At 46.6% G+C, this 22,460-nt stretch overlaps 1 protein-coding gene and 2 long non-coding RNA genes across 15 annotated transcripts in view; 1 reads left to right on the forward strand and 2 right to left on the reverse strand.

The window, feature by feature from the left end:
* Positions 1–3,471, reverse strand: part of LOC135292240 (uncharacterized) — a 192,859-nt gene extending 189,388 nt beyond the window's left edge. Inside the window, exon 1 of the long non-coding RNA XR_010354698.1 lies at positions 3,410–3,471. This is a non-coding gene — a long non-coding RNA (uncharacterized LOC135292240). The remainder of the gene's footprint in view (positions 1–3,409) is intronic.
* A 3,021-nt stretch (positions 3,472–6,492) lies between these two features.
* LOC135292247 (uncharacterized) lies at positions 6,493–21,295 on the reverse strand. Its single transcript, XR_010354703.1, has 2 exons — positions 21,243–21,295; positions 6,493–6,649 (listed from the first exon to the last, which is right to left on the reverse strand). It is a non-coding gene; the product is annotated as an uncharacterized LOC135292247 (long non-coding RNA).
* The window catches only part of ERG (ETS transcription factor ERG), a 147,346-nt gene continuing 139,072 nt past the window's right edge, over positions 14,187–22,460 (forward strand). For 2 of the 13 annotated variants that reach the window (XM_064406379.1, XM_064406384.1), the window contains exons 1-2: positions 15,321–17,768; positions 20,432–20,569. In XM_064406379.1, coding sequence (XP_064262449.1) covers positions 17,529–17,768; positions 20,432–20,569 — 378 coding nt within the window. In that variant the 5' untranslated portion in view covers positions 15,321–17,528. Of the gene's footprint in view, positions 14,337–14,758; positions 15,296–15,320; positions 17,769–17,820; positions 19,652–20,431; positions 20,673–21,162; positions 21,383–22,460 lie in introns of those variants that run through there. The other 11 variants (XM_064406364.1, XM_064406353.1, XM_064406362.1 and 8 more) reach the window with 11 other exon arrangements.

Raw genomic sequence — 22,460 nt, forward strand, 5'->3', positions numbered from 1 at the left:
CCGCGCGGTGACCGCGGGACGGAGCACACGGGGGGCAGATGCTGCACAGCAGCACAGCCAGTTTCCATGGATTTCTCCTCAATCCATGGCTGTGTCTTGCCTGTAGCAGCTCTGCAAGAATCATTCAGGGATCCCCCAGGAGTCTGGAATGGCAGTTCTGGGAAGTGGGGCAGTGATGAGTTATACAGCGTTTCTGTGACAACAACAGGCTAAAAAAATCCTTCCTGGCAGGGCACGGAGGGGAAGGAGGTGCTTTCTGCAGTTTGGTTCTAGGTTTCATTCTCTCTCTGCCCTGGAAACTTGTGATCTGATCAATCTGCAGAACAGGAGCTGGAGGTTTGCCCTCCTTGGATTCTTCAGTGTGCTGGACATTTTGGGTAACAGAATACTCCCCCAGCAGCTGGGCTAAGGATGTGGCATCATTCCTCAGGGCTAGAACTGAAGAACAAATACTGATCTCTTCAATTTGTCTCTATGTTTTTATAGAAGAGGTTGTAACAGACTGAATTTCATTTTTATGTTACTATCTATCAAATGATTTTATGGGAATACTCTGCAGTGGGATAGTGTTTTGCCATTTAAAATTCAGGAATACAGTAAAGGCCCCATACAACTTCCCAGTGGAGTCATCAGCACCAGCAAGAGAAGACAATCCTGTATATGCTGTCTATGTAGGATTCATTTTCACTTTTGGACACATTAAAATATTTATTCACAGCACAGCCTCATGAATTTGAACAATATAACTTAAAGAAATCAGAAAACATCCTCTGTTTATGCAAACTGTGATACGTTGGCTTTTAGTTTCTATTTTTTTAAAGTATCATTCTAGCAGTATGTGTAAAATACTGAAAATGGAATTAGGAAATTAGAAATTAAAAGGAAAGTTTCGGGTTTTGGCAGGTATATTTCATCTGAAGAGCTGTCAATTGGATAAATGTGTTCTGTGTATCATGAAACTGAAGCACAGTGAAGTAAATGATACTCAGATGTGATAAATGATAAATTATATTCTCAACATCTTTGTAAAATATGTTGAAGACTAAGTTAGTTAAAAGAAAGAAGAGAAATTAGCAGCTAACAAAAGAGTGTAAAGAACAAGGAAGGAAAATACTTAATCCCAAAGAATACTTGTCTGAGGAGGAGAAATATAAATTAAGTGATAATCATGGAAACATAGAATGGCTTGGGTTGGGAATGACCTAAAGATCATCTCATTTCACCCTCTGCCATGGGCAGGGAACCTTCCTCTAGACCAGGTTTCTCAAAGCCCTACCCAGCCCGACCTTGAACATTTCCAGGGATGGGGAGTTTCCCAATTTGGTGGGAAATTTTCACTATTTAAAAATATTACCCAATTTCAAAATATTACCCAATTTTAGAAACGAGTTTCTGGCTCCTGGTCTATCTCACATTTTGTGGACATGCACCCAGATAAATCTGCATAACTTCTGATCAATAAAGAGAAACTGGACATGTCTGATAGGACAAGGTGGAAGTTTCAGCAGTTCTCACGATCACTGAGCCCATGAACATTTCTGTAAAATTCCTGAATTTGGTCAAGACATGATGAAAACTTCTCCCACCATCCTGTTGCAAGTTCATGGGTTGTCCTTGTGTGGGGAACACAGCAGATGTGTGGTGTTTGGTGTGTGAGACAGGCCAGTGCCCCACCAGGGACTCAGCAAAGCCTCTGGAATGGTGCTAAAGCTGCATCTGGCCCTTTACTAGCCCAGGGAACTGAAAAAAAATGGCAATTCTTCAAGGAATTACAACTTTTAAAGGCTGAGTTCCACTTGGTTTGCCTTTAAAACTCCTACTGCAACTCTTCCCTGTCTTGAGGATGTGTGGGAAGGATATTTCCAAGCCAACATTCCCCCTGTTAAAAAACAGCCAACAAAACCCAAGCAGCTTTGGTGTGGATGACTTCCTGTCCTGTTCTGTGAGCCTCTCACTCAGCAGTGCCCTCTGGTACCTGCTGAAATCCATCCCTGGTGACTCCAAAATGTGCTTTAAGGAGCAAGGGACCAGCTCTGCCTGCACTTTTGGGATGCTCAGGCTCCCCATTCATAAGGCCAGGGAGAGAGGACAGTGGGAGGGACAGGTTCCCTGCTGGAGGACTAACCCCAGCAGCCACCCTTGGTTTTGTTCCAAAACCCCGCCAACAGTCAGAGCAAAAGGAGGAGGTGGAGGCTGTCCTGGCAGGTTCTGGTTCACAGAATTCACAGAATAACCAGTTTGGAAGAGACCTTCAACATCATGAGTCCAACCCAGCCCCAACAGCTCAACTAAACCCTGGCAACCAGTGCCACATCCAGGCTTTTTAAAATCCAGTCTTTTTTCCTCATGGATGGAGGGGCAGCCTCCAACCCTGAAGTCACTGCAGATCTGAGCTGGGAGATGTGTCACACTCCAATCTGTGCAACTTGGCTCAACATGAGCTGTGGCACCCATCAGCTTTTCCACCACCCCTCAGTTCCCTGGCTGTCACACGAATCCCCTTTTAAATCCAACCTATGATTGACTCCTACATGTTTTTTCCCTCTCTTGGAGCAGCCAAGCAGCATCCTGCTCAGCTGAAAGCTATTCAGCTCCCTCCTCAGTGTGAGGGAAGCTCGTGGCCTTTCTTGCTGGTGGTGGCCAAATATGTGTGTAATGTGCTCAGTTTTCTGCAGCCCACACAGAGAGAGACCCTGCTCCTCTCCTGAACTTGGGTGTAACACGTTCCCTCCACCATCAGCCAGGCCAGCTCCAGACTAATATTTTCTGTTCACTTAATTACCAAAGGACAAGTGCTGTACCCCTGTGGAAATCTGCCACTTGAAAAACTGCCTAAAAATATATCCTGCAGTAAATGTTTCTCTGTGTGATTGAGTGTGCGCGCGGCCTGTGCTGCGCAGAGGCCTTCCCAAAAACAAATGTCTCGCCGAAGCCTCTTGGCAAGGCCTCGCTGCTTTTTTCACAGTTTATCAGCTTGTGTGTTATTTACTAAGGGCAGGAGTTACTCCAGAGGTCCCATTTAAACTGAAAGTTCCAAAAGCCTGCAAGGATGAGGTGCAAAGAGGAGATGAGGTGAGGCAAAGAGTTTTGTTCTTAAGGGAAATGTTGCTTGGACTATGAAAATTGGGGTCAGCTCCTCCTTTTCCCTCAGCCTTCATGAACTCTGTGGGTTTCTCACTGCTGCAGCATGACCACCTCAGTGCCAGGGGACCACAAGGACTCTGCACTGACCACAAGGAATGAGAGAATTTTGGAGCAAAGGCAATGTGAGACCATCCCAAGCTGTCACGGCTGAGTAGAAGGTCATACTACTGCCATGAATCACAGAATTATAGAATCATAGAATGGCCTGAGTTGAAAGGGACATTAAAGATCAGCCGGTTTCACCCCCCTGCCATGGCAGGGACACCTTCCACTGTGCCAGGCTGCTCCCAGCCCCAGTGTCCAACCTGGCCTTGGGCACTGCCAGGGGATCCAGGGGCAGCCACAGCTGCTCTGGGCACCCTGTGCCACAGACTGCACACCCTCATAGTAAAGACTTTCTTCCTAATATTTCATCTCATCCTACTCCCTTTCCCTTTCTTTCATCCCCCTTGTCCTGTTGTACTCTGCCCTTGTGAATATTCTCTTTCCATCTTTCTTGTCAGCTCCTTCAGGCCCTGCAAGGCCACCCTGAGCTCAGCCCAAAGCTTCTCCTGTGCAGGTGAACAATGCCAGCTGCGCCAGCCTTTCCTGCCAGCAGAGCTGCTCCATCCCTCTGCTCATCCTGGAGCCTCCTCTGGGCTCTCTGCAGCAGCTCCAGCTCCTCCTGGGCTGGGACAGGCCTGGGGCAGCTCTCAGGTGGGCTCTCACCTGAGCAGAGCACAAGGACACAATCCCAATCCCTCTCCTGCTGCCCAGGCTGTGGGACCAGCCCAAGGGCAGGGTTGGTTTCTGGGCTCCAGCACACCCCAGTCCTGCTATAAAGACAAAAAGAATCTCACTCTCCAAAACAGTGCTGAGGCCCCATTCCAGAGCAGGTCTGGGAGTGGGATCACACCTTTTGACAACCTCAAGCTGCTGGATTAGTCTGAGCCTTGTGTTAACCTGCCCTGCAGGAACTTTGTGTGTGTGCAGCACTGGAGAGGGGTCCCAGCCCTGCTGGGAGGGGGTTCCCACCGAATTCACAGCTCAGCTCCCAGCAAACGCTGCCTGCTGCACTTGATGGCTTGCAGATTTCTCTGAGAGAATATTGTGTAGCTGGCAAAAGAAAACACGAGAAAGGAAGGAAGCAGCATGGATTTCAGCCCTTTTACTGTTTGCCTTGTCTTTTCCCAAATAGGCAAAGACATCTTGCCAAAGACCCGATGCGGCGTAAGGACAAAACATCACTTGGATCACTCGATCGCAGAGCAAATTTCAGTGTAGACCTTTGTATTTCCTCTTCAGACAGTCTTGTGCAGATTGAAGGGCACAAGAGCAGATGTGTGAAAGCACGAGCACCCCCCTGCAGAAGCAGGTTCCCATAAAAACCCTCCTGGCGTGCATCGTCTCCGAGCTGGATTCCTCTGAAGACGAGAAAGGACCATTGCAATTGCACCCTCTGAGACAAATTAACACAATTCCACCCTGTGCTCGTACAAGACTCTGAGTTCTGTGATCTGCCAGGGCTGCAGTGCAGTTAACCTCGGGAGCAGGGTTTTATAAAGGTGCTAACTGGTGTTTCACAGTGCCCCTGCGGTGTTTCGTTTTCATACGAGGCCCTGTTTGCAGGAATGCTGTGTGAGCATTTACTGCAGTTCCAGGGGCTGTTTGATCAGCCAGGAATGGCTCCTCTGGGCAGCATTTTGGAAAAATAATATTTAAGAATTGCACTTTATAAAAATTCCAAGGATGTATATCCTGAATTGTCGAATGTCAGCACAATGCTGGTTTGAGAAACATTCTTGTCCTCGCTTTAAATTGTGACAAAAGAACACAGAAATTAGAAGGGAACCCAACTGCACAACTTAATACAGTGACACTTTTTAACAGGGTTCCCACAGTTTTCTATATACCATGGAACTAGGATTTTGAGGTGGGCTGTTTTTATTTTATTTAACCCAAAGACACCTTCCTGCCAGAATTAAATGTATCAGGCTTTTATAAGTAGCCACTGCTAGGGAGAAATTGTGTGTTCTTGCAGGGTTTATCCATGTGGAGAATTTGGAAAGGATTAATGAAAAAGGCCCTATTTGTGTTGAACCCCCAGCCTGCCTCACAGCTCAGTGCTGTCACCTCTCATGGGGGATGCACAAATGGAACCCTGCAGGAGTCTGGGCAGTTTGGATCATGTTCCCCAGAAATTCAGAACTCCCCACTTTCTTTTCTTTGGCTGTGGATTTGCCACAGGGCAGGAGAAACTGAGTGTGTCCATGACTCCCAACTGCATCCATTGAAGATCTTAAAGGTTTGGGGTTTTCCCCCTCAGGTTTTAAAGATCTGCCTTTGGTGTCCTGGCTGTATTCCAGCTTGTGTGATCTTTCCTCCTGACCTAGAGCCCTTCTTCAGTTTCAGCTAAATAAGCTATTCCTCATTTTCTGTCTGTTTACCCTTGCTGCATCCTGTTAGGGACTCCATCTGTGAGGTGTGGAGCCCTCCTGGGATATCCCAAATGCAAAAAAGGCAGCAAAAGCCTTTGGTTCCGGTAAACACTACCAAAATTTTTTCTTGTTTTGGGATGGGAAGAAGAGTTGGACAAGAATTTGAGCAGGGGTGTCCTCTGCTCACTGTGAACTTGTGCTCCTCTGGGCTGATGGGAAATTTTATCCCAAATTGCAGAGGTGGCATTAGCAAAAAGAGGATTTTCTTAGAAGAAATTCTGGTGGCAACAGCCTGCAAAGAGTTAAGTGGGGTTTTCTGTCATTCCAAAATTGCCAGTGACCTCAGACACTGACCTTTCCTTGGACTTTGCTGGTAGCAGGCAGCTTTCCCAGCCAAGGGGATTTAGGTCCTGAGCCGGCTGCTGCTCTCCCCTTGGCTGATGATCTGCTCCCTCACTCTGGTGGGCTTTGTGCCACGAGCAGTGTGGATCCCTCTGCTCTGGGCTGTCACTCTTTGCAAAGGCCACTGTTCCTTCCTAACCCTCAGGTCTCCTGAACTAGCCTTTAGGTGGAGAATAAACAGGTTTTCCTGCTGAAATGCTCACCACTTTTCTCTTCTGCCTCATGTTTGAAGCCCTGTATGGTGCTATTTCTTCTGCAGGTTTTTTTTGTTGTTGTTTAATTGTTTTTTTATAATATTTTGTCCTCTAGCCTGCAGTTAGATCAGTGTCAGGACCTTGTGAGCAGAGAGGCCCCAGTTACCCAAAACATCCTCACTGGTCAGGAGCTCCATTTAAGCTCAGCCCAGGCTTGAGATCATCTGGATTCAAGAATTTCCTTGTTCTTTGGATGGTCTCTCCCAGCAGATGTGGGCCTCTTACCATTAAATGCATCTCAGATTTTGGGAAAGTCTTCATAGAGGAGCTATTTATTTTAAGACCTCCAGGATTTCCTTCAGGATGAATCCATGGTGCTAACCTCAGATGCAGGGTCTTGCAGTCTGTAGGCACAATTCCAAGGAATCACTGATCCCTGTTTGCTGCTGTTGGAGCAACCTCCTGGAAGAGGTGTCACCCTGAGGATGTGACCTGAAAGCAACAAGGATGATAATTAATCTTAATATCCTAAATAAAACACCAAACCCCAGCTTTGTTATCTCTTGAAGTCACTGTAAATTGCAAACATCTCTGAGAGAGGAATAACTTGTTTCACATTGAGGTACAAATCTCCTGGAATGACCTGTAGGAAAGGAAACCAATGGAAAAAACATTCTGGATAAAATACATGGTTGAATATCTAAGGTGACTTCATCCTCTGATCACTAAAATAAAAATAAATGAGCCCTAACCAGTAAAAGCCACACAACCTGTGAGTCCCACAGGGAGAGAAATACGGGACAACTTCTACTTTAAATTTGTTACCCAGGGCTGAAAATGTTCAGGTATCATGGTGAGATTTCTGAGGTAGTTCTTCAGAGATATGAGACAAGGTGTTCTAAATGTTTTCATCATCAAGAAATTGAAGCTATTCTGTTATCTAAAAATATATTTCTAAATAAATACATTTATTATTACAGTGGTATTTGTCTAAAATCTCACAAAACATCTGGTTTAACACGTTAATTTTAGGGTTAACAGGAGGAACACATCAAGACACATGCTGGTGGATCTCAAAGAATACAGAACATTTTGGTTTTGAATATATTGTATAATAATTGTATCTGATCCAGATCAGTAATCAACATGCTTGCTAACAATTTTTTTGAAGCCTAAACAAAATCAGTAGGGCAAGTGCTTAACCCACCATCCTAATGAACATCATTGCTCTTATTGGTAGTGACAAGACATAACAGATGAAACAGAATTTCCTGCCCCTTCTCCCAAACCTTTAATGAGATTTCTGCAAGCCCAACTCACTAAAGTGTACTTTCACAAATGGAGACAAAAATTTCACGGGTGGGGACACCAAATTCAAAAGAAGATCCCCTTTCCTCTGTCAAGGACGTCATGGTAAAGAGCAATACAAGTGATAATGTGACCTTGAAGTTTCATTTCTGATCCAGAAAAGCTTCATCAAGGTCTTCTGGCACCTAAACCCTGTTGAAATAATTTCGAGTTAGGCATGTAAATATTTGGAATAGTCAGGGTCCAAATTTACGTTTGTTTGCAACTTTGATGTCTTCTGCATTTATACAAAATCTCGGAGTAAAAATTCAGTCTTTGCAAGTGAGGAGTGGCTGGTAAGGAATGGTCCAGTGCAGTGAGGGTGACACCTGAGTGAACAGAAAGCTGACACTGGTATTATCTAATCATCTATTAGATGATTATCTAATCATCAGCCTCACCTCTTGCCACCAGACAGAGATGCAAACAAAGCAATTTTTCACATTTGCTCCTAAGAATTCCAAATTTATTAATAATTTCTAGATTGTAACGTACTAGAGACCAGGGATCTTGAAAGTAATTTGCAAGAAGAATTTCCCTCCATCAAAATCTTGTCCCAGCTGACCCTGACCTAGGAAATGCCCAAATCTGGAGGGTCTGTTTGCAGTTTTAGCCCCTTCTGCTAAGCAGACACCCGTGGGTTGGACGATATTTTTGGAAAAGATGCTGTTTAAAGCTGGCTGCAGCAAGAAATTAAACAAATAACTCTGATAATGGGAATAACCTCCCAAGACAGTGTATTTTGTGGTGACCAGAACACTTAGAATAATTTACTATTGCATGAAGTGATGCAGCTGGTAAAATATTCCTCTCTTCCACATGGAGAGAGAGGGATGGCCGCAGGAAGCAGCTCTAGAAAGCCGTTTGCGTTCCCCTGTGGCTTGTTTTGCTAAATCAGTTGCAGCAAAAGGAGCCGCTCCAAATGGTGCGTTTTTCCTGTCTTGGTTTGTTTTGTGCTTGTTCAATAAAGCAGATTCCAGAAAACAGAGGGTTGTATAATTTTTAATAAGATTTGTTAAAAATAGCGTGGCTGCGGCGAGAGGAATGACCAGAGGAAGCGATTTGTTTCCTGCCATCATTCCTCCCCCTTTCACCAGCGAGCACAAAATATTCACTTGATTTAAAATTCATCACAAGCAGCCAGAGGGTAGCAGGGCTACCACAACCCTCATAAATTACACCCAAGGCTGACCCTTCTGGAAGAGGAGGCCTTGCTGTGCTGAAGGACTCTCAGAGTTTGGTGCTGCTGCCTCCGACCGCAGCGGGACACAAAATACACGGCGGGGAAATACCCAGAGGAGCAGAGGGCAGGCTGGGTCTGTCCATCCATCCACTCCAAACCTCTACAGAGGCTTAACCTGGGAAGGAAGCCCTTGCCCACTATGGTTCCTGCCTGTCCTAAAGGGAAACAGCCTTTATGTGGTCGTGGCTCCCACTTGTACCCACATCCCAGCTCCTCCATGGCAAACCTGGCTCCCTGGAGGGTCTGGCAGAGCCCCCATCCTTCCCTCCTGCAGGAGAGCTGCCCTGGCCAGAACAGAGCGATTTCCAACCCAAATTCTGCCCCATGTTCTTCTCGTGTGACTGGTATTTCTCATGCAGGACTCCAGCAGGCTCAGGCTGTGCAAATAGCAAAGCACCTTTTTTTTTTTTTCCCCAGCCGTAAAAGGGAGACTCTGAGGAAGGCCCTGCAGAGCACGGTGATGAAATAATTAGCTCAACAACCCATACTGCAACTGGGAGTAGCTGGATTAGTGCAGTTCTTCCCCCTGACCTGGGGAAGCTTAGTCTCATATCCAGAATTATAATTTTTTTCTTCTGAAAGACTTTTCTGCGGGTCACTTTTGCCAGATAGCTTGGCCAGTTGCTCCGCGCTTAGTCCATTTTAACAATAACAACAGCAACAAAACTTTACAAGATGTTCTTTCCTCTTTGTCTGGAAGGATTAACAGTTCAGCCAAGGTCTGACTGGCCGCTGGCTCCAGGAGGGAAGGACTCAAAGGCACTCCGAAAGAGTAGTCACATGGAGAGCCTGGCTACCAGAGAGGGGCTTTGGGGATTGTTTTTTATTCTGTGCTCACCCACAGTGGCACTGAGGGCAGGGTTGGGCATTTCTGCTCTTGGAGGAGCTTGCTCTGATCAGTCTTCTAGGAAAAGTAAAGTCTGGGAGGCAGATGGACATACGGATGTTTCCCCCTGGAAAATCCACTTCCATGGGTCTCGTTAGCTGGATTGAAATGGCAAATCTTTGGAAATAGCCTGGAAAACTGTCTTCTCCCTTGGAGCAGTCACAGGATCACAAAACAAGAGAACCACAGAGTCACAGAGTATTTAGAGCTGAAGGGACCTCTGGAGATGATCTAGTCCAAGCCCTATTTGTATCCCGTCTTTGAGCATTTGTGTTTAAGCTAAAAAGAAGAGCACATGCCATCCAAACAGACGGAAACAAAACTCCATCAAACTTATCTCTGGATTCTTTTAACCCATCACTGGCAGGAGCATGGCAGGAGTGGGGCAGAACAGGAGCCATCAGCCCTGAGCCACGAGGTCAGGAGGAGACGATGACAATAAATGAGATTATTCTTCCCCCTCTCCTTTGTTCATGAGAAAGGAGAAACTTCTCTTTTAAACGTTTCCTAGGTAGGGTATAAACACACAACCCCAGGGCCATAGGTGCTGCAAATACTCAGGCATCTGCTTGTCTTTGCTGCCATGAGATGCTCGCCTTGGAGGTCTAAACCCCGCAGCATTTGCTCCCAGCACACAAGCAGATGAGCCTGTGGATCATCCCAAACTCACAAGGAAACCTGGCTGAACTGGCTCATGAGGAGTCAGGATTAGGCCCCCATTCCTCCTGCTTCCATGCTGGATTTTCACCTTTCACGCTCCTGCAGCACAAGCGCCTGCTAAATTTAGAAAGCCTTTTTTAGAAGTTGTTTTATGAACACACACACACACACACACACACACACACACACACACAATAATTACATTGTAAAAAAACACACACACACACACACACAAAAAAAAACCTGCAGGCTTTAGAAATGCCATTTGTGAGGCGTTCCAAGTATGTACGACTGGCTCAGTTACTGGCTCGCAGTTGCCATCTGAACATCTATTTTTCCAAGCATTTAAGAAAAGTGATGTGTACATTTTTCATGTGTAATTAGGCAGCGTAATGTGATCTCTTTCTGCAGTCAAGCTGCCATGTGCCGTAGCCTCACTGAATAGCTTCCAGATTTCAACCCAATCTCTTCTGTCTAGACTCTACGTTGCTATTTTTTTTCCTTCCTTCTTTCTTTTTTTTTTTCCCTCTTGCCTAGCTTAGAGCAGACTCCAATATAAAATGCCAAAACCAGAAGGTTTTGTCCCTCTTTCTCATAAAGACGTGGGACAGATCTGGGAGGCCCCGCTGAGAGCTGAGTCCCAGACTTTTTCATAAGACATGTGTCGTCTGAATCTGACATTAAAGATTGTGCAGGCATTTCAACAGGTCATGCACACGCGGGGGGAAAAAAATGCCCAAAAATATGGTTTTCATTAAGAAAGTGAGTATTTTTAGAGAGGTGTGGTTCAGTTCAGATGAAAAGGGAAGAAAGAAAAATTAAAGCGGCGCAAGAGATCCCCAACTGCAACATTATTTATATTGCTGTTGAAATGCAGTGTGTTCTCTTTATAAAGCTGCTTTTGGGAGCGAAATAATAGAGATCCTGCCAGAACCAGGTGCATATCATACAGTTTGTTTATAATCCAAGTTAAAGGAGTGCAGATTTATACCAGAAAGAACTCTCCGAGGGGACTTTGGAGTTTAAGTGTCCTGTCTTAATCTATACATTACCTCCTCAACAAAGCAGTTGTCTTGAAGCAAAACATAAAATACAGTTTCAATGAATTCACAGATAATTCCAGGGAATTTTATCTGGTGTGATATAGTTTCAGACTGCTTATTCTGTTCCCAGCTTTTTATTTGACTCTTAAGTTGTTTTATTTCTGCGTCAAGAGAATGAAAAAAATCAGAGAGGGCTCGTTTCCACAGAAAGATGCTTTTTGTGCAATATAAGCAAAAAAAAAAAAAAAAAAAAAAAAAGCAAGGCTTTCCCAGGCTTGCAATTCCACCACCTTGTCCTGGGATTTGCTGCAGTTCGCACACACTTTTTCTACAGAAAAAGCTCTTGTTTTAGTCCAGAAACAGCTGTGCGAATTTCCCTCCACTTTTCTTTTTTAGTTTTTTTTCTAAATCTTATCTTTTCATCTCTCCTGTTCTAACACCACACTTTATGTTTTCCTTTTGCTCTCCAGAAAATGGCTATTGTCCCATTGAGAACATGCCCTTCTGCCTGCTTTTGTGTGAATGGCAGATTGGTTGGAAAAACAGGAACACTTTCACTCCTTTCTGAAGGGAAGCATGCAGTGCTTGCTAAAAATTCCCATGCTTCTGCAGAACCAACTGTTCTTTCCATTAAAAAAATCCACCTACTTGAGCAAACTTTTCAATACATTAGCCCAATTTTTCATGATGGCAAACTTTGAAATGGTTGAAATGTTTGAAATAACAGTGCAAATATTTTCTCAAATTTAAAAAAGGGAAACTAAACAAAAAAGCTGCCTGATCAAAATGGGACTCTCATTGAAATTTGAAATGATGACAGCAGGCAGTGCAATAATTTGATCACAGAATCACAGAATGGTTTGGGTTGTAAGGCATCTCAAAGATCATCTGGTTCCAACTCCCCTGCCATGGGCAGGGACACCTTCCACTATCCCAGGTTGCTCAGAGCCCCATTCAGCCTTCTCTTGGTGATTGTGAAATGCTTGTAATTGAATTTTAAATAAAATTGAAATAAAAGTAATTTTTTTACATTTAAGTAAAATAAATTAAAAAAATTCTCTTGTCCTGATATCTAAACTGATCACAGGAAGTGGTTTTCCTCCTTCTGCTTCACAGAATCACACAACCAGTTAGATTTGTAAAGACCTCTGAAATCATTGAGTCCATCTAATGGCAAGGACTCATTTCACTAAAACAGGGATTTTCTGAGCTGTAAATCAGGTCAGAATTTTGACATGGCAGCTGAGGTGAGCGTTTGCAAGCTGCACATCACCACTAACAGCTATTTCACAGAGTGTCTATCCAAGAATGTATTGATCTCCTAAATCTTTAAGCCAGATGGGACCAATTATCATAATCTGTTCTGCTGAATGGTAGCAAAGACTTCTTACAGTTGTTTTGTGTCACTGTCTTAGCATCATCTGCTGCCCTTTGCTTGACATTCCTCTTGGTATTTTCCAGAATGTGGAAGGCCTTGCCTTGATCTTGATCCCACTCGTGAGTGTCACCAAAAATGTATGATCAAGATCATCTCAAAGTCTTTCTTCATCCTTCCTGGAAAACCATCATGGCCTTGGGAATCCATCATCCTTCAGGAGCCCCATTCCAGCAGATCCCCATGTCCAGCCCTGCTATGTGTGTAGTTTGACAAAATAAATCAGATCTTGGTTTGAATGACTTATTGTGTTTTGAAGGCCATGGAGCAAGTCCAGAGGAGGCCATGAGTTTGATAAGGGGTTGATAAGGAGCAGCTCCCCTGTGGAGACAGGATGGAAGAGTTGGGGCTGCTCAGCCTGGAGAAGAGAAGGTTGTGTGGAGACCTCAGACGAACTTCCAGGGTCTGAAGGGGCTACAGGGAATCCAGAGAGGGAGAATTCATCAGGAACTGGAGTGACAGGACAAGAGGGAGTGACTTCAAACTGAAAGAGGGGAAATTTGGTCAGATATTGGAAGAAATTCCACCTTGTGAGGGTGGGCAGGCCCTGGCACAGAGTGCCCAGAGCAGCTGTGGCTGCCCCTGGATCCCTGGCAGTGCCCAAGGCCGGGCTGGACACTGGGGGTTGGAGCACCCCTTGTCCGTGGCAGGGGGTGACACTGGATGATCTTCAATGTCCTTTCCAATAAAAACCTTTCTGTGATTTTATGATTTTATTTTTGCTCTAAACCACAGTGTCAGAAGCAGATTTCAGTGAGATATGTTTTGAATACTTTGCTTTTTTGCAATAAATGGTGCACGTGAGGCTGGTCCTGTCTCGACCTACAAACATCTTTCAGTGTTCTCCAGTTAATTCAAGGGCTCAGATACAAAATCAAGTAAACCACTTTTATTTGTGGGATAATGCAAAATTTTCTGGGGCTTTGAGTCAAAAACCAGCGGGGTTCAGCATGTAATTTTTTAAATCTGTGACAGAACAAATAGACTTCACTTAATCCAGTCCAAAGTGCTGTCCTGAATGAAACATCACCATTTTTCATCATCTCTGTAAGAAACCTGAATCAGAGAATGATTAAGGCTGCAAAAGCCCTCCAAGATCTTGAGTCCCAGCTGTGCCCAGTGCCCACCTTGTCACCCAGCCCAGAGCACTGAGTGTCACCTCCAGCTGTTAAAACTGAGCATGGCTGGGCCTGGGGACATGCAGGACATGTGCCACCAGCCAGGCAGCCATGGGGACATCCCAGTGAAGGTGGGGACATCCCTGTGAAGATCAACCTGTGTCCCCTCACCCCTACACCTGCTGCCACTCCAGAGCTGCCACCCTCAGCTCCAGGGCGTGGGTTGAGCAGCTGGAAGCAGGGGTGGCTCATCCAGAGGGTGACTCAGTGTCACATCTCCAGCTGAGTCACCTTCTGCAGCCGCCTCTCCCTTCCTGCCGGGGCTGCACAGAGCTCTCTGTGCTCAGGCACCTGCACAGCCCAGCTCAGCCAGCTCTGCCCTGCCCGCAGACACACAAATGGCATTTTTGGGGCATCCCTGGGACTCGTTTGCACGGCTGCCACGAGGTAGGTGTGGAAGCAAACGTGTGTTTGTGTGTCTGTGACTGCGTTGGTGCGTGCAGAGTTGCAGCTGTGGAAAATCAAGTTTTTCCCATTTGTGTGTCACGGAGTTTTTTGGAGCTTCGAGTCCTGGGGGAGGCTGTTTTTCTGCCTCTGACTATAATTTTCAGGCATTTCTTTGGTGCATGACACAGGCAACAAAGAAATGCTGCAGAAAACTTTTGAGAATTAGCGAAATAAAAGATAAAATGGTGTGATTATATATGGGAATAGCTGAAAAATGATTAATATAGAGAAATATCACCTTTCTTAGAGCTGTGTGTTCACGAAGATCTGTTAACAAACCTGAATTTACAGCACTACAGGCACTTGTGTGTGAACAACACCAATTCCACAGACCTGAAGGCAAAATTGAAGTCTTTTTCCAGGTACCATGACAGATAGAGAAAGCAGAGAAGCAGACTTGTAAAGAAGAGAGAGATGATAGTTCACAAGTTTAAATACCATAAAAATGATGCTTATCTGCATATTAATTCTCCATTGGATTATATTTGCACTGAGCTATGGCCTCCTCAGGGATCACCATGCACCAAGGAATCCAAGGGAATGCAAAAATGGAAATATGTAAGAAAATAATGAGCAAGTAACTTTATGTATTTACACTTATTAATTGTTTCCTATTGAAGAGTAAACATTTTATTTTTGGTCAGGCTTGTCTTCATCCATTATTCATCAGCTATTTTTTATTCTGACACCAGAATTTGATTTTTTATTCTGGTTAGATTATTCACCAGTAAATATTTTTTAAATTATGACATTTTGCCATCCACCCTAACTTTGACTTCCTTTTTCTTTTGAAAATACCTCTACCTTTAGCTTTCTTATTTCATTTTCACCATGTGGCTGGAGAACTTTGCAGTTCTTACAAAGATGTTCCACTCAGCCTTTCTGCATTGATTTACTGGGTGAGTTATTCCTTGAATCTCAGCAGTGATGCCAAGAAATGCCCCTTTGGAGAGAGGAAGGGAAATGCTTTGGATAAAATAGGAAAAAGCACAAATTCTGCCCCCCAAGCCCAAACTGAGAATGGGTGAGGAGTTCAGTTCTGGTCACAGACATTTGCACATAGAGTTTATTTCACCATTTTTCCTGCTTGCCTTTGGATAAATATTCAGATATTCAGCTTTGTCTCTTTTGGGAGTTATTTGCCAAAGTACAGGGGGGAAAAAGCAAAGCGTTTCACCTTATTTTGGAGATTCAAGATATTTAGGAGGGATTCAGGCAAGCATCCTAGCTCTCCAATCACTCAGATCAGACCTTTGGCATTTTAAACTTTTTTTCACCATTTCTTGTAGCTTCATAAAACCCCTCCTGTATTCATGGGAGTGTCAAGTGTTCCCTGGACCTTCCCTGCCAAAATATTGTTTTTTGAACTCAGCTATCAGTGTAAGCAGAAAAAAAAAAAAACCAAAAAAAAACCACCAAAAAATGAAAATAAACAAATTATCTCACTTTTAGCCCATTGCTTGGGAAAGAGTGTGAATTGTTTCAAATTGACAGAGCAGTCCTGAATAGTCACTGATGCTGAATATCCTGGTGATCAATATCCCCTTCACCCAACCACATTATCTAACCAGATACTCACACAGCTAAGTTCCAAATTAAATCCTTTCTTTTGCTACTTCAGAGCTTTCAAATAGAAATTATCTTTCCTTCCCTAATTAAAAGTGTTTCTCTCATAGGAGGGGCACCAGAGTTTTTTCAGAGATTGCCAAAATGATATTGAGGTATCCAGTCTGGGACTAAAACAAATCCATGAGTGCTGTAAAAAGCCATAATTTCTGCTCCTTGAAAAAGAGTTTCCTGTTCATATCCAGGCAACAGGATGGTGTCTCTATAACTGCTTATCTTTCCTGAATTAAATGTCATTTTTACATAAGGGAACCTTCATTAGTGAATGTCACCCACACCTGTGAGAGGTAATATTTATAAAGGTGTCCCCTCTTTGTTGCCTGACTTGTTCATCCTAAATGGTATTTTCATAGGTAAAATGTTAATCCTTTCTGATTCTAATGAGAAAATCAGTTGCTGGAATTGCATTTCGCCAGTGGGCAAAAAAAAAAAATAATCTGTGCTCTATTCCTGTTGTTTCATACCAAAAGAAATAAATATAATTCATATATCCCATTTCATTGATAATAACTACGATGATTAATGCTATGAAGTTGGCATTATTATCCTTCTTTTTGCATTTTTTTTAATGAATTGGTTGTTTAACCTGGGGAAAAGGAGGCTCAGGGAGGACCCTATTGCTCTCTAAAAGCACCTGAAAGGTTAAAGCCAGGTGGGGCTTGGTCTTTTCTCCCAGGTGACAAGTGACAGGACAAGAGGAAACGGCCTCAGGCTGAACCTCGGGAGGCTTAGGGTGATGTGAGGGAAAAATTCTTCACTGAAAGGGTGAAGCAAGCACTGGAATGGGCTGTGTAGGCCAGTGGTGGAATTGCTGTCCATGGAAATCTGCAAAAAACACGTGGATGTGGCACTTGGGGACGTGGTTTTGTGGTGAACACAGCAGCAGCCTAAAACCATAGCAAGTGTTGCATCCTTTGGGTGCTTCAGTCCCCAGTCCTGCCATTAAAACTCAAAATTATCTGAGGCCGTGCCACTTCCTAAATGTGTTTCCACTGCTTTGGAAGAAATATGAGAAAAACGCCGGTTATGGGATTTTTTCTTGATCCAGATGTGACAATTTGTTTGATTTTTATCACTTGTTTCGAACTTGCATTTTGAAAACTGTGTTTAAGGAGATGGAAAATGACATGACCACTCTTTTTTTCTTTCCCCACGACACACCTGAGCAAGAGGCACCATTGAAGACCCACCTGCTCTGAAATTTCCTCCTTCCTCCTGAGAGAAAGCTCCAGGAACGAGCCTTTGGGGTGGACCTTGTCCCTGCACAGGACACCGGGGTCAGCTCTGGGGACAACTGCTGTGACAGAGCAACTGAGCTGCAGGGCCATGGAGCTGGGGCTGGTGGCAGGAAGGAGGCACAGCAAGGGCTGCTCCAGCCTCACAGAATTCCCAGAGTCACTGGGTTGGAAGAGACCTTCAAGATCATTGAGTCCAACCCAGCCCCAACAGCTCAACTGAGCCCTGGCCCCCAGTGCCACATCCAGGCTTTGTTAAACACACCCAGGGATGGGCACTGCACCACCTCCCCGGGCAGCCATTCCAGAACTTTATCTCCCTTTCTGGAAAAAACTCTTTCCTGATCTGCAGCCTGTATTCCCTTGGTGCAGTGCAGGCTGTGAGCTCTGGCTGTGTCAGTGCTGCTGCAGACAGAGCCCAGCCCCAGCTGACTACACCCACCTGGCTGGCCCTTCCTCCCTTTCCTGCCTCCTGCATTCTGCAGGAGCACTGGCTGAATTAGTCACACAGGTAGGGCTTGAAAGGTCAGAAGATTGGGGTTTTTGGGCATGGGGTGACAACGTGGAGCAGCTTTCCATGTGGGAGCATGGCTGTCCTCTGTGCTGGTCACTGGTGGGGCTGCCAGCCTGTCCCCTGCCCCTGGGAGTGCCTGAACTCTGAAGGTGATGCAGGAGATGGAGCCATGGGGACTCACTGAGAGCTGGACATGACCCCACTGGCTGTGCTGCAAACACAGCATTTTGGGGGCCCTGCCATGGGTACCGTTCCTGCAGCCACCTCTGGGTGCAGCACGAAGCTGTCAGCACACTCAGTGTCCCTCTCTCTGCTGTTTTATCTCATTTAACAGGAATGATGCATCACACTTCAGAGGATTTGTGGCCATTGTGTTACCCAGAGCTGCTGTGTGCAGTGTACAAAGATTTGGGGTGAAGGATTTTCCCCCCAGCTCTCCTGTTCCCATCCTGCCAGGCATTTTCTGGCTCCAGGAACATCCTTGTTGGAGTCTGTAAGCACCACACTCCTGTGGACCAGGAGTTCCTAACCCCAGCTCCACTGGGCAGACCTGGTGCCACCAGCACCTCGTAAGGATGAAACTGCTGCCGGCTGCAGTTTGTGTCGGGGATCAACTGGTTTGGGTCTGTCTCCTGCTGGATTTATGTTCTCTGAAGAGTTAAGTACATTAGTGTGGGTAATCTCACTCCATTACCTTCTATAAAACTGAATCTATGATTTCCTCCCTGGTGAGCATTTACCATAGCGAAATAGGCTACTATTTTCATATTTAACTCATTGGTAACTCATAAAACCAGCTCAAGTTGTCTGCCCCAAAGAGCAGAAGCTGTGGGACCGGCTGGAGGGTCAGAGCTCCTACAAGACCTGCAGTGTCAGGGCAGTGCTCTCAGCATCGCCCTCACATCCCTATCCCATCCCTCCCCCTGCTCCTTTGAAATCCACAAAAATCAGAAATTTATAAGGCTTCTTAAAAATCCAAGATGAAGCAATTAAACCTCCAGACTGAAGGATGTGAACCTTTAAAGGCCCTTTGCAGAATATCAAAAGAATGAGAGGATTATATTTAGCAGGTGTGACAGCCCACGCAGGACATTTCATTGTGAAAGGGGCTGACATGAACCAGGAACCGATACTTAAATTAATATAAAACATCTTGGGGGAAAGGTGTTTTCTTTTCTTTTTTAAGCATTGGGAAATCATAATACTTTCTGGCTTCTTCAAAAGCAAGAGGTCCAAATATACAGGAGTCATCTGGCATGTAAAAATAAAAAAAGTCTGGGGAGGGGACACACACATAAAAATGCTTTGGATGAGGTTGGGAGGCAAATGTTGAGGGCCAGGGGGCCAAGAAACACTGTTGTGAATTCTCCTGCCCTGCCTCACCTGGCGCTTGCAGATGCAAGAATTTTCCCTCCCAGAGCAGAGGGGCAGGACTGGGACAGAGTGCCCTGTCTGGCTCCTGGCACTGCATCAGCATCCCCTGTCCTGCCACCTCTCCTCATCCCTTCCCTGGGGACACAACCCTTCATTACAGGGCTGCTTTATTCTGAACACTCCTCTTTCTATTCCTATCACACCCTACCATGCCTTGGAGTGGAAAACTTGACTCGGGAGTTTTTGTGGGGAGGCGTCCACGACTTTCGTGCTTCATTCACTACTGAGTGCTCCTAATTTTAGCCGAGCTGCTCCGTTTTGATTTTCCAAAGCTGCGGATTTAACGTCCAGAAGCTCGGGTTGTTTTCACGCCCACTCGCTGAGGGCCACACGAGTGATGCTGCCCATCCATAGCAGGGGAGGCTGCAGGGAAGGTGACAACACTGTCCCCATCTGTCCCCAACTCTGAGAAGCGACCCCACAGGCTCACCAGGAGATCTCCATAGGTGGGTGCTGCAGTAGCACTCTGTGCCACTTTTGGGGTATTTTATCTCTTCACTTTGCTCATTCAAGCACTAGGTGATAGCTTGGGATCTTTGGGCTCTTAGTCACTCAAAAAAACCCACACATTGGGGTGAAGAGCCCATCTTTCTGCTGGGGCTGCCCCAAGGGAGGGAGGTGTGTGGTTGCCTGGATGTGTGGTGTCAGGTACTCTTTGGCACCGAGAGAGTTAAAGGTCCTCGGCACCCACCAGCCCTGGTCTAGGCAGTGTCTAAAAATCAGTCCTAGACCCGCTTTATTTTTTCCTTAAAAACAGGAAATGGAGCCCTGAAGGCTTTTTAACTGGAGAGGGAGAGTGAGGAGGGGATATACTCACTCTGCCCATACCCAGCCCTGAGCCTGACCCAGACTTGGGGGTCTGTGTGTGTGTTTTTTTTTTTTTATTCCTTCTCCCTTTTTTTCTTCCCCCCCCCTATTATTTTGGCAGACTTTTTGGAATGTCTGGGAGCTAAGGGCTTTGCTTCATGGAGCAGAATTCTGAAGCAAGAAAAAGAGAAAGTTATAGACTAAACCACAGAAATGTAAACATGTCTGCAGCTAAAATAACTCCACTTTCATTGAAAACACTCCTCGCTTACAATCAGACTTCTGTGCGCTATGCTCAATAAAACTGCATGCTAATAGCAACCAATTAATACATTATGTAGTCCTGCTTTAAAAACTGAAACGCTTTTAATTATTTTTTTTTATAATTTTTTTTTCTTTAATTATTATTTTTAATTAAGGGACTACTGGGTTTTCTGCTGCGGACGGGCGCTGACCGCGGGCGGAGAGCGGCGGGCGATGCCCGGCGGTGCGGCGGGGCCCGAGGCGTGCCCGGGGAAGGTCGGGGCGAGGCGGCGGCGGGGACGAGCGGAGCCCCGGTAAGGAGCCCCGGGGCCACCAGCGGGAGGGACGGGACGGGGACAAGCCACAAGGGACGGCGAGAGGACGGGGCGCGCCGCCCCTGGGTTTCCTCCGTGCCAGGTGAGTGCGGATGGCACCGCCGGGATGGGTCCCCTCTCCATCACCCCTGGGAGATGGGGTTGCACTTTCTGCCGGACCAGCCTCCTCTGCTCTCCCCCCCGCGCCTCGCTCCCCTTTTATTCCCGAGCATCCCGTTATTCCTCCCGCCGCCCGCGCTGCCACCTGGTTTGTTATCCAGGCTGGGATTCACGTCGGGTCCCCGCCACAACCGCGCGCTCCTTCTCGCCCCTTCGAACGCGCCGCTGTTCCCCGCGCCGGGGGGCGAAGCGGCCCCGCCGGGCCGGGCCGGGCCGGGCCGGGCTCGGCCGCGTCCTCCCCCCGCGGGTCCCGCTCACCTCCAGCTCCGCCCGGCGCCTCCCGCCCCCCCGAGCGCGGCCGGGGGAGGACGCGGGCACCGGGGGCGGGGGTCCCGCAGCGCCCCGGGCGCGGGGCCGCCCCGACGGCGGCGGGGGAGCCGGGCAGCGCCGGGAGCGGCGGCGGCGGCCGCGCTCGGCGATTGGAGAGAGGAAGAGGCGCCCGGAGCCGGGGTCAGCGCGATGGGCTGAGCCCGTCCCGACTGAAGTGACTCACCGCAGCCGGCAACGCCGCCGTCCCCTGCCCGCTCCCTCACTCCCTGCCGAGCTCCCGCCGCTGGCGGCCGCTGCCTTCCCCCGTCCCGTCCCGCCCCGTCCCCCCTCCCGGGAGCCCGGACTGAGCCCGGCCCCAGCCCGGTAAGTGCTTTCCCTTCGGGGCTGCGATGGCCGTCGGGGAGATGGGCGAGGGACCGGCCCGGGACAGGGACCGGCCCGGGACCGGGACCAGGCGGGGCTCGGTGACCCCGAGGGCGGCACAGGGAGCGGCCGGGTGTCCCCTGGCTGGAGCGGGGCAGCCCCGAGGGCTCGGCAGCCGCAGCCGCGCATCCTCCGCGCGGTCGAACCGTGCCCGAGCTCCCGTGAGTTTTGAAGGATTAATTTGCTGCTTGGCTTCGGGCAGAAGTGATACCGGCTTCCCCCTCGCCATCACTTTTCCCCCCTCTGAAATTGTAATAGCAGCGTTGGTGCCGTTGTGATTCTTTCAGCCATTCATCATTCAATTAACTAATAGCTCTATGGCTTTTCAAAAGCTGGGCAGCTCTTGCACGTAGGAAAACTTAAAATTACCTACGTGGCTGAGGGGAGCCGTGGTTGGGTTTGGTACTTTTCAGAGTAAGGGATCCGCGGGGCTCTGTTTTGGTGTCCAGATGACTTCGCTGAGGAGTTTGGAGTGCACGTAATTGTATTTACAAAAGCTGGATTTGCAAGTTCTGGCTAACATAAACTTCCATTCATTGCTGCCTTTGCTGAGAGCCCACGGTGCGAGGAAATGGCTCACGTTCTTTAATGAAGTTTTTTTTTATTTGTATTCTAAGTGTCGTTCTGTGAATTAACTCTGTTCTGAAGTAAGAGTTTGGAAATTACATTCTGTCCCGTTCTGCCCATGTAATTTTGAGTCCATTAGGAAAACCAGGATAGGTCTATGAACTGCACATGGAGAAATGTCACATTCCTTTGTTTAACCCTTTGAGCACTCCTCTAGTTTCTCTGAAACAAGTGAAGCAGGCAAAGACAGCTTCTCACTGGGGTATGAAATGTAAACTTTTGTCAGGATACATATATCAGGTAGGTGATTTCGGGTACACCTGAACTGATAGGGAAATCAAAGAAGAGAAACAGATGATTTGATAGTTTCCCAATTAGAAGTAAATAAGTAAAGGCATAAATGGACCAAGCCATGCCTCATAGGGGACAAATATATTTTCATGTTGATTGC

This window comes from Passer domesticus, chromosome 2, assembly GCF_036417665.1.
Source record: "Passer domesticus isolate bPasDom1 chromosome 2, bPasDom1.hap1, whole genome shotgun sequence".
Lineage (NCBI taxonomy): Eukaryota > Metazoa > Chordata > Aves > Passeriformes > Passeridae > Passer > Passer domesticus.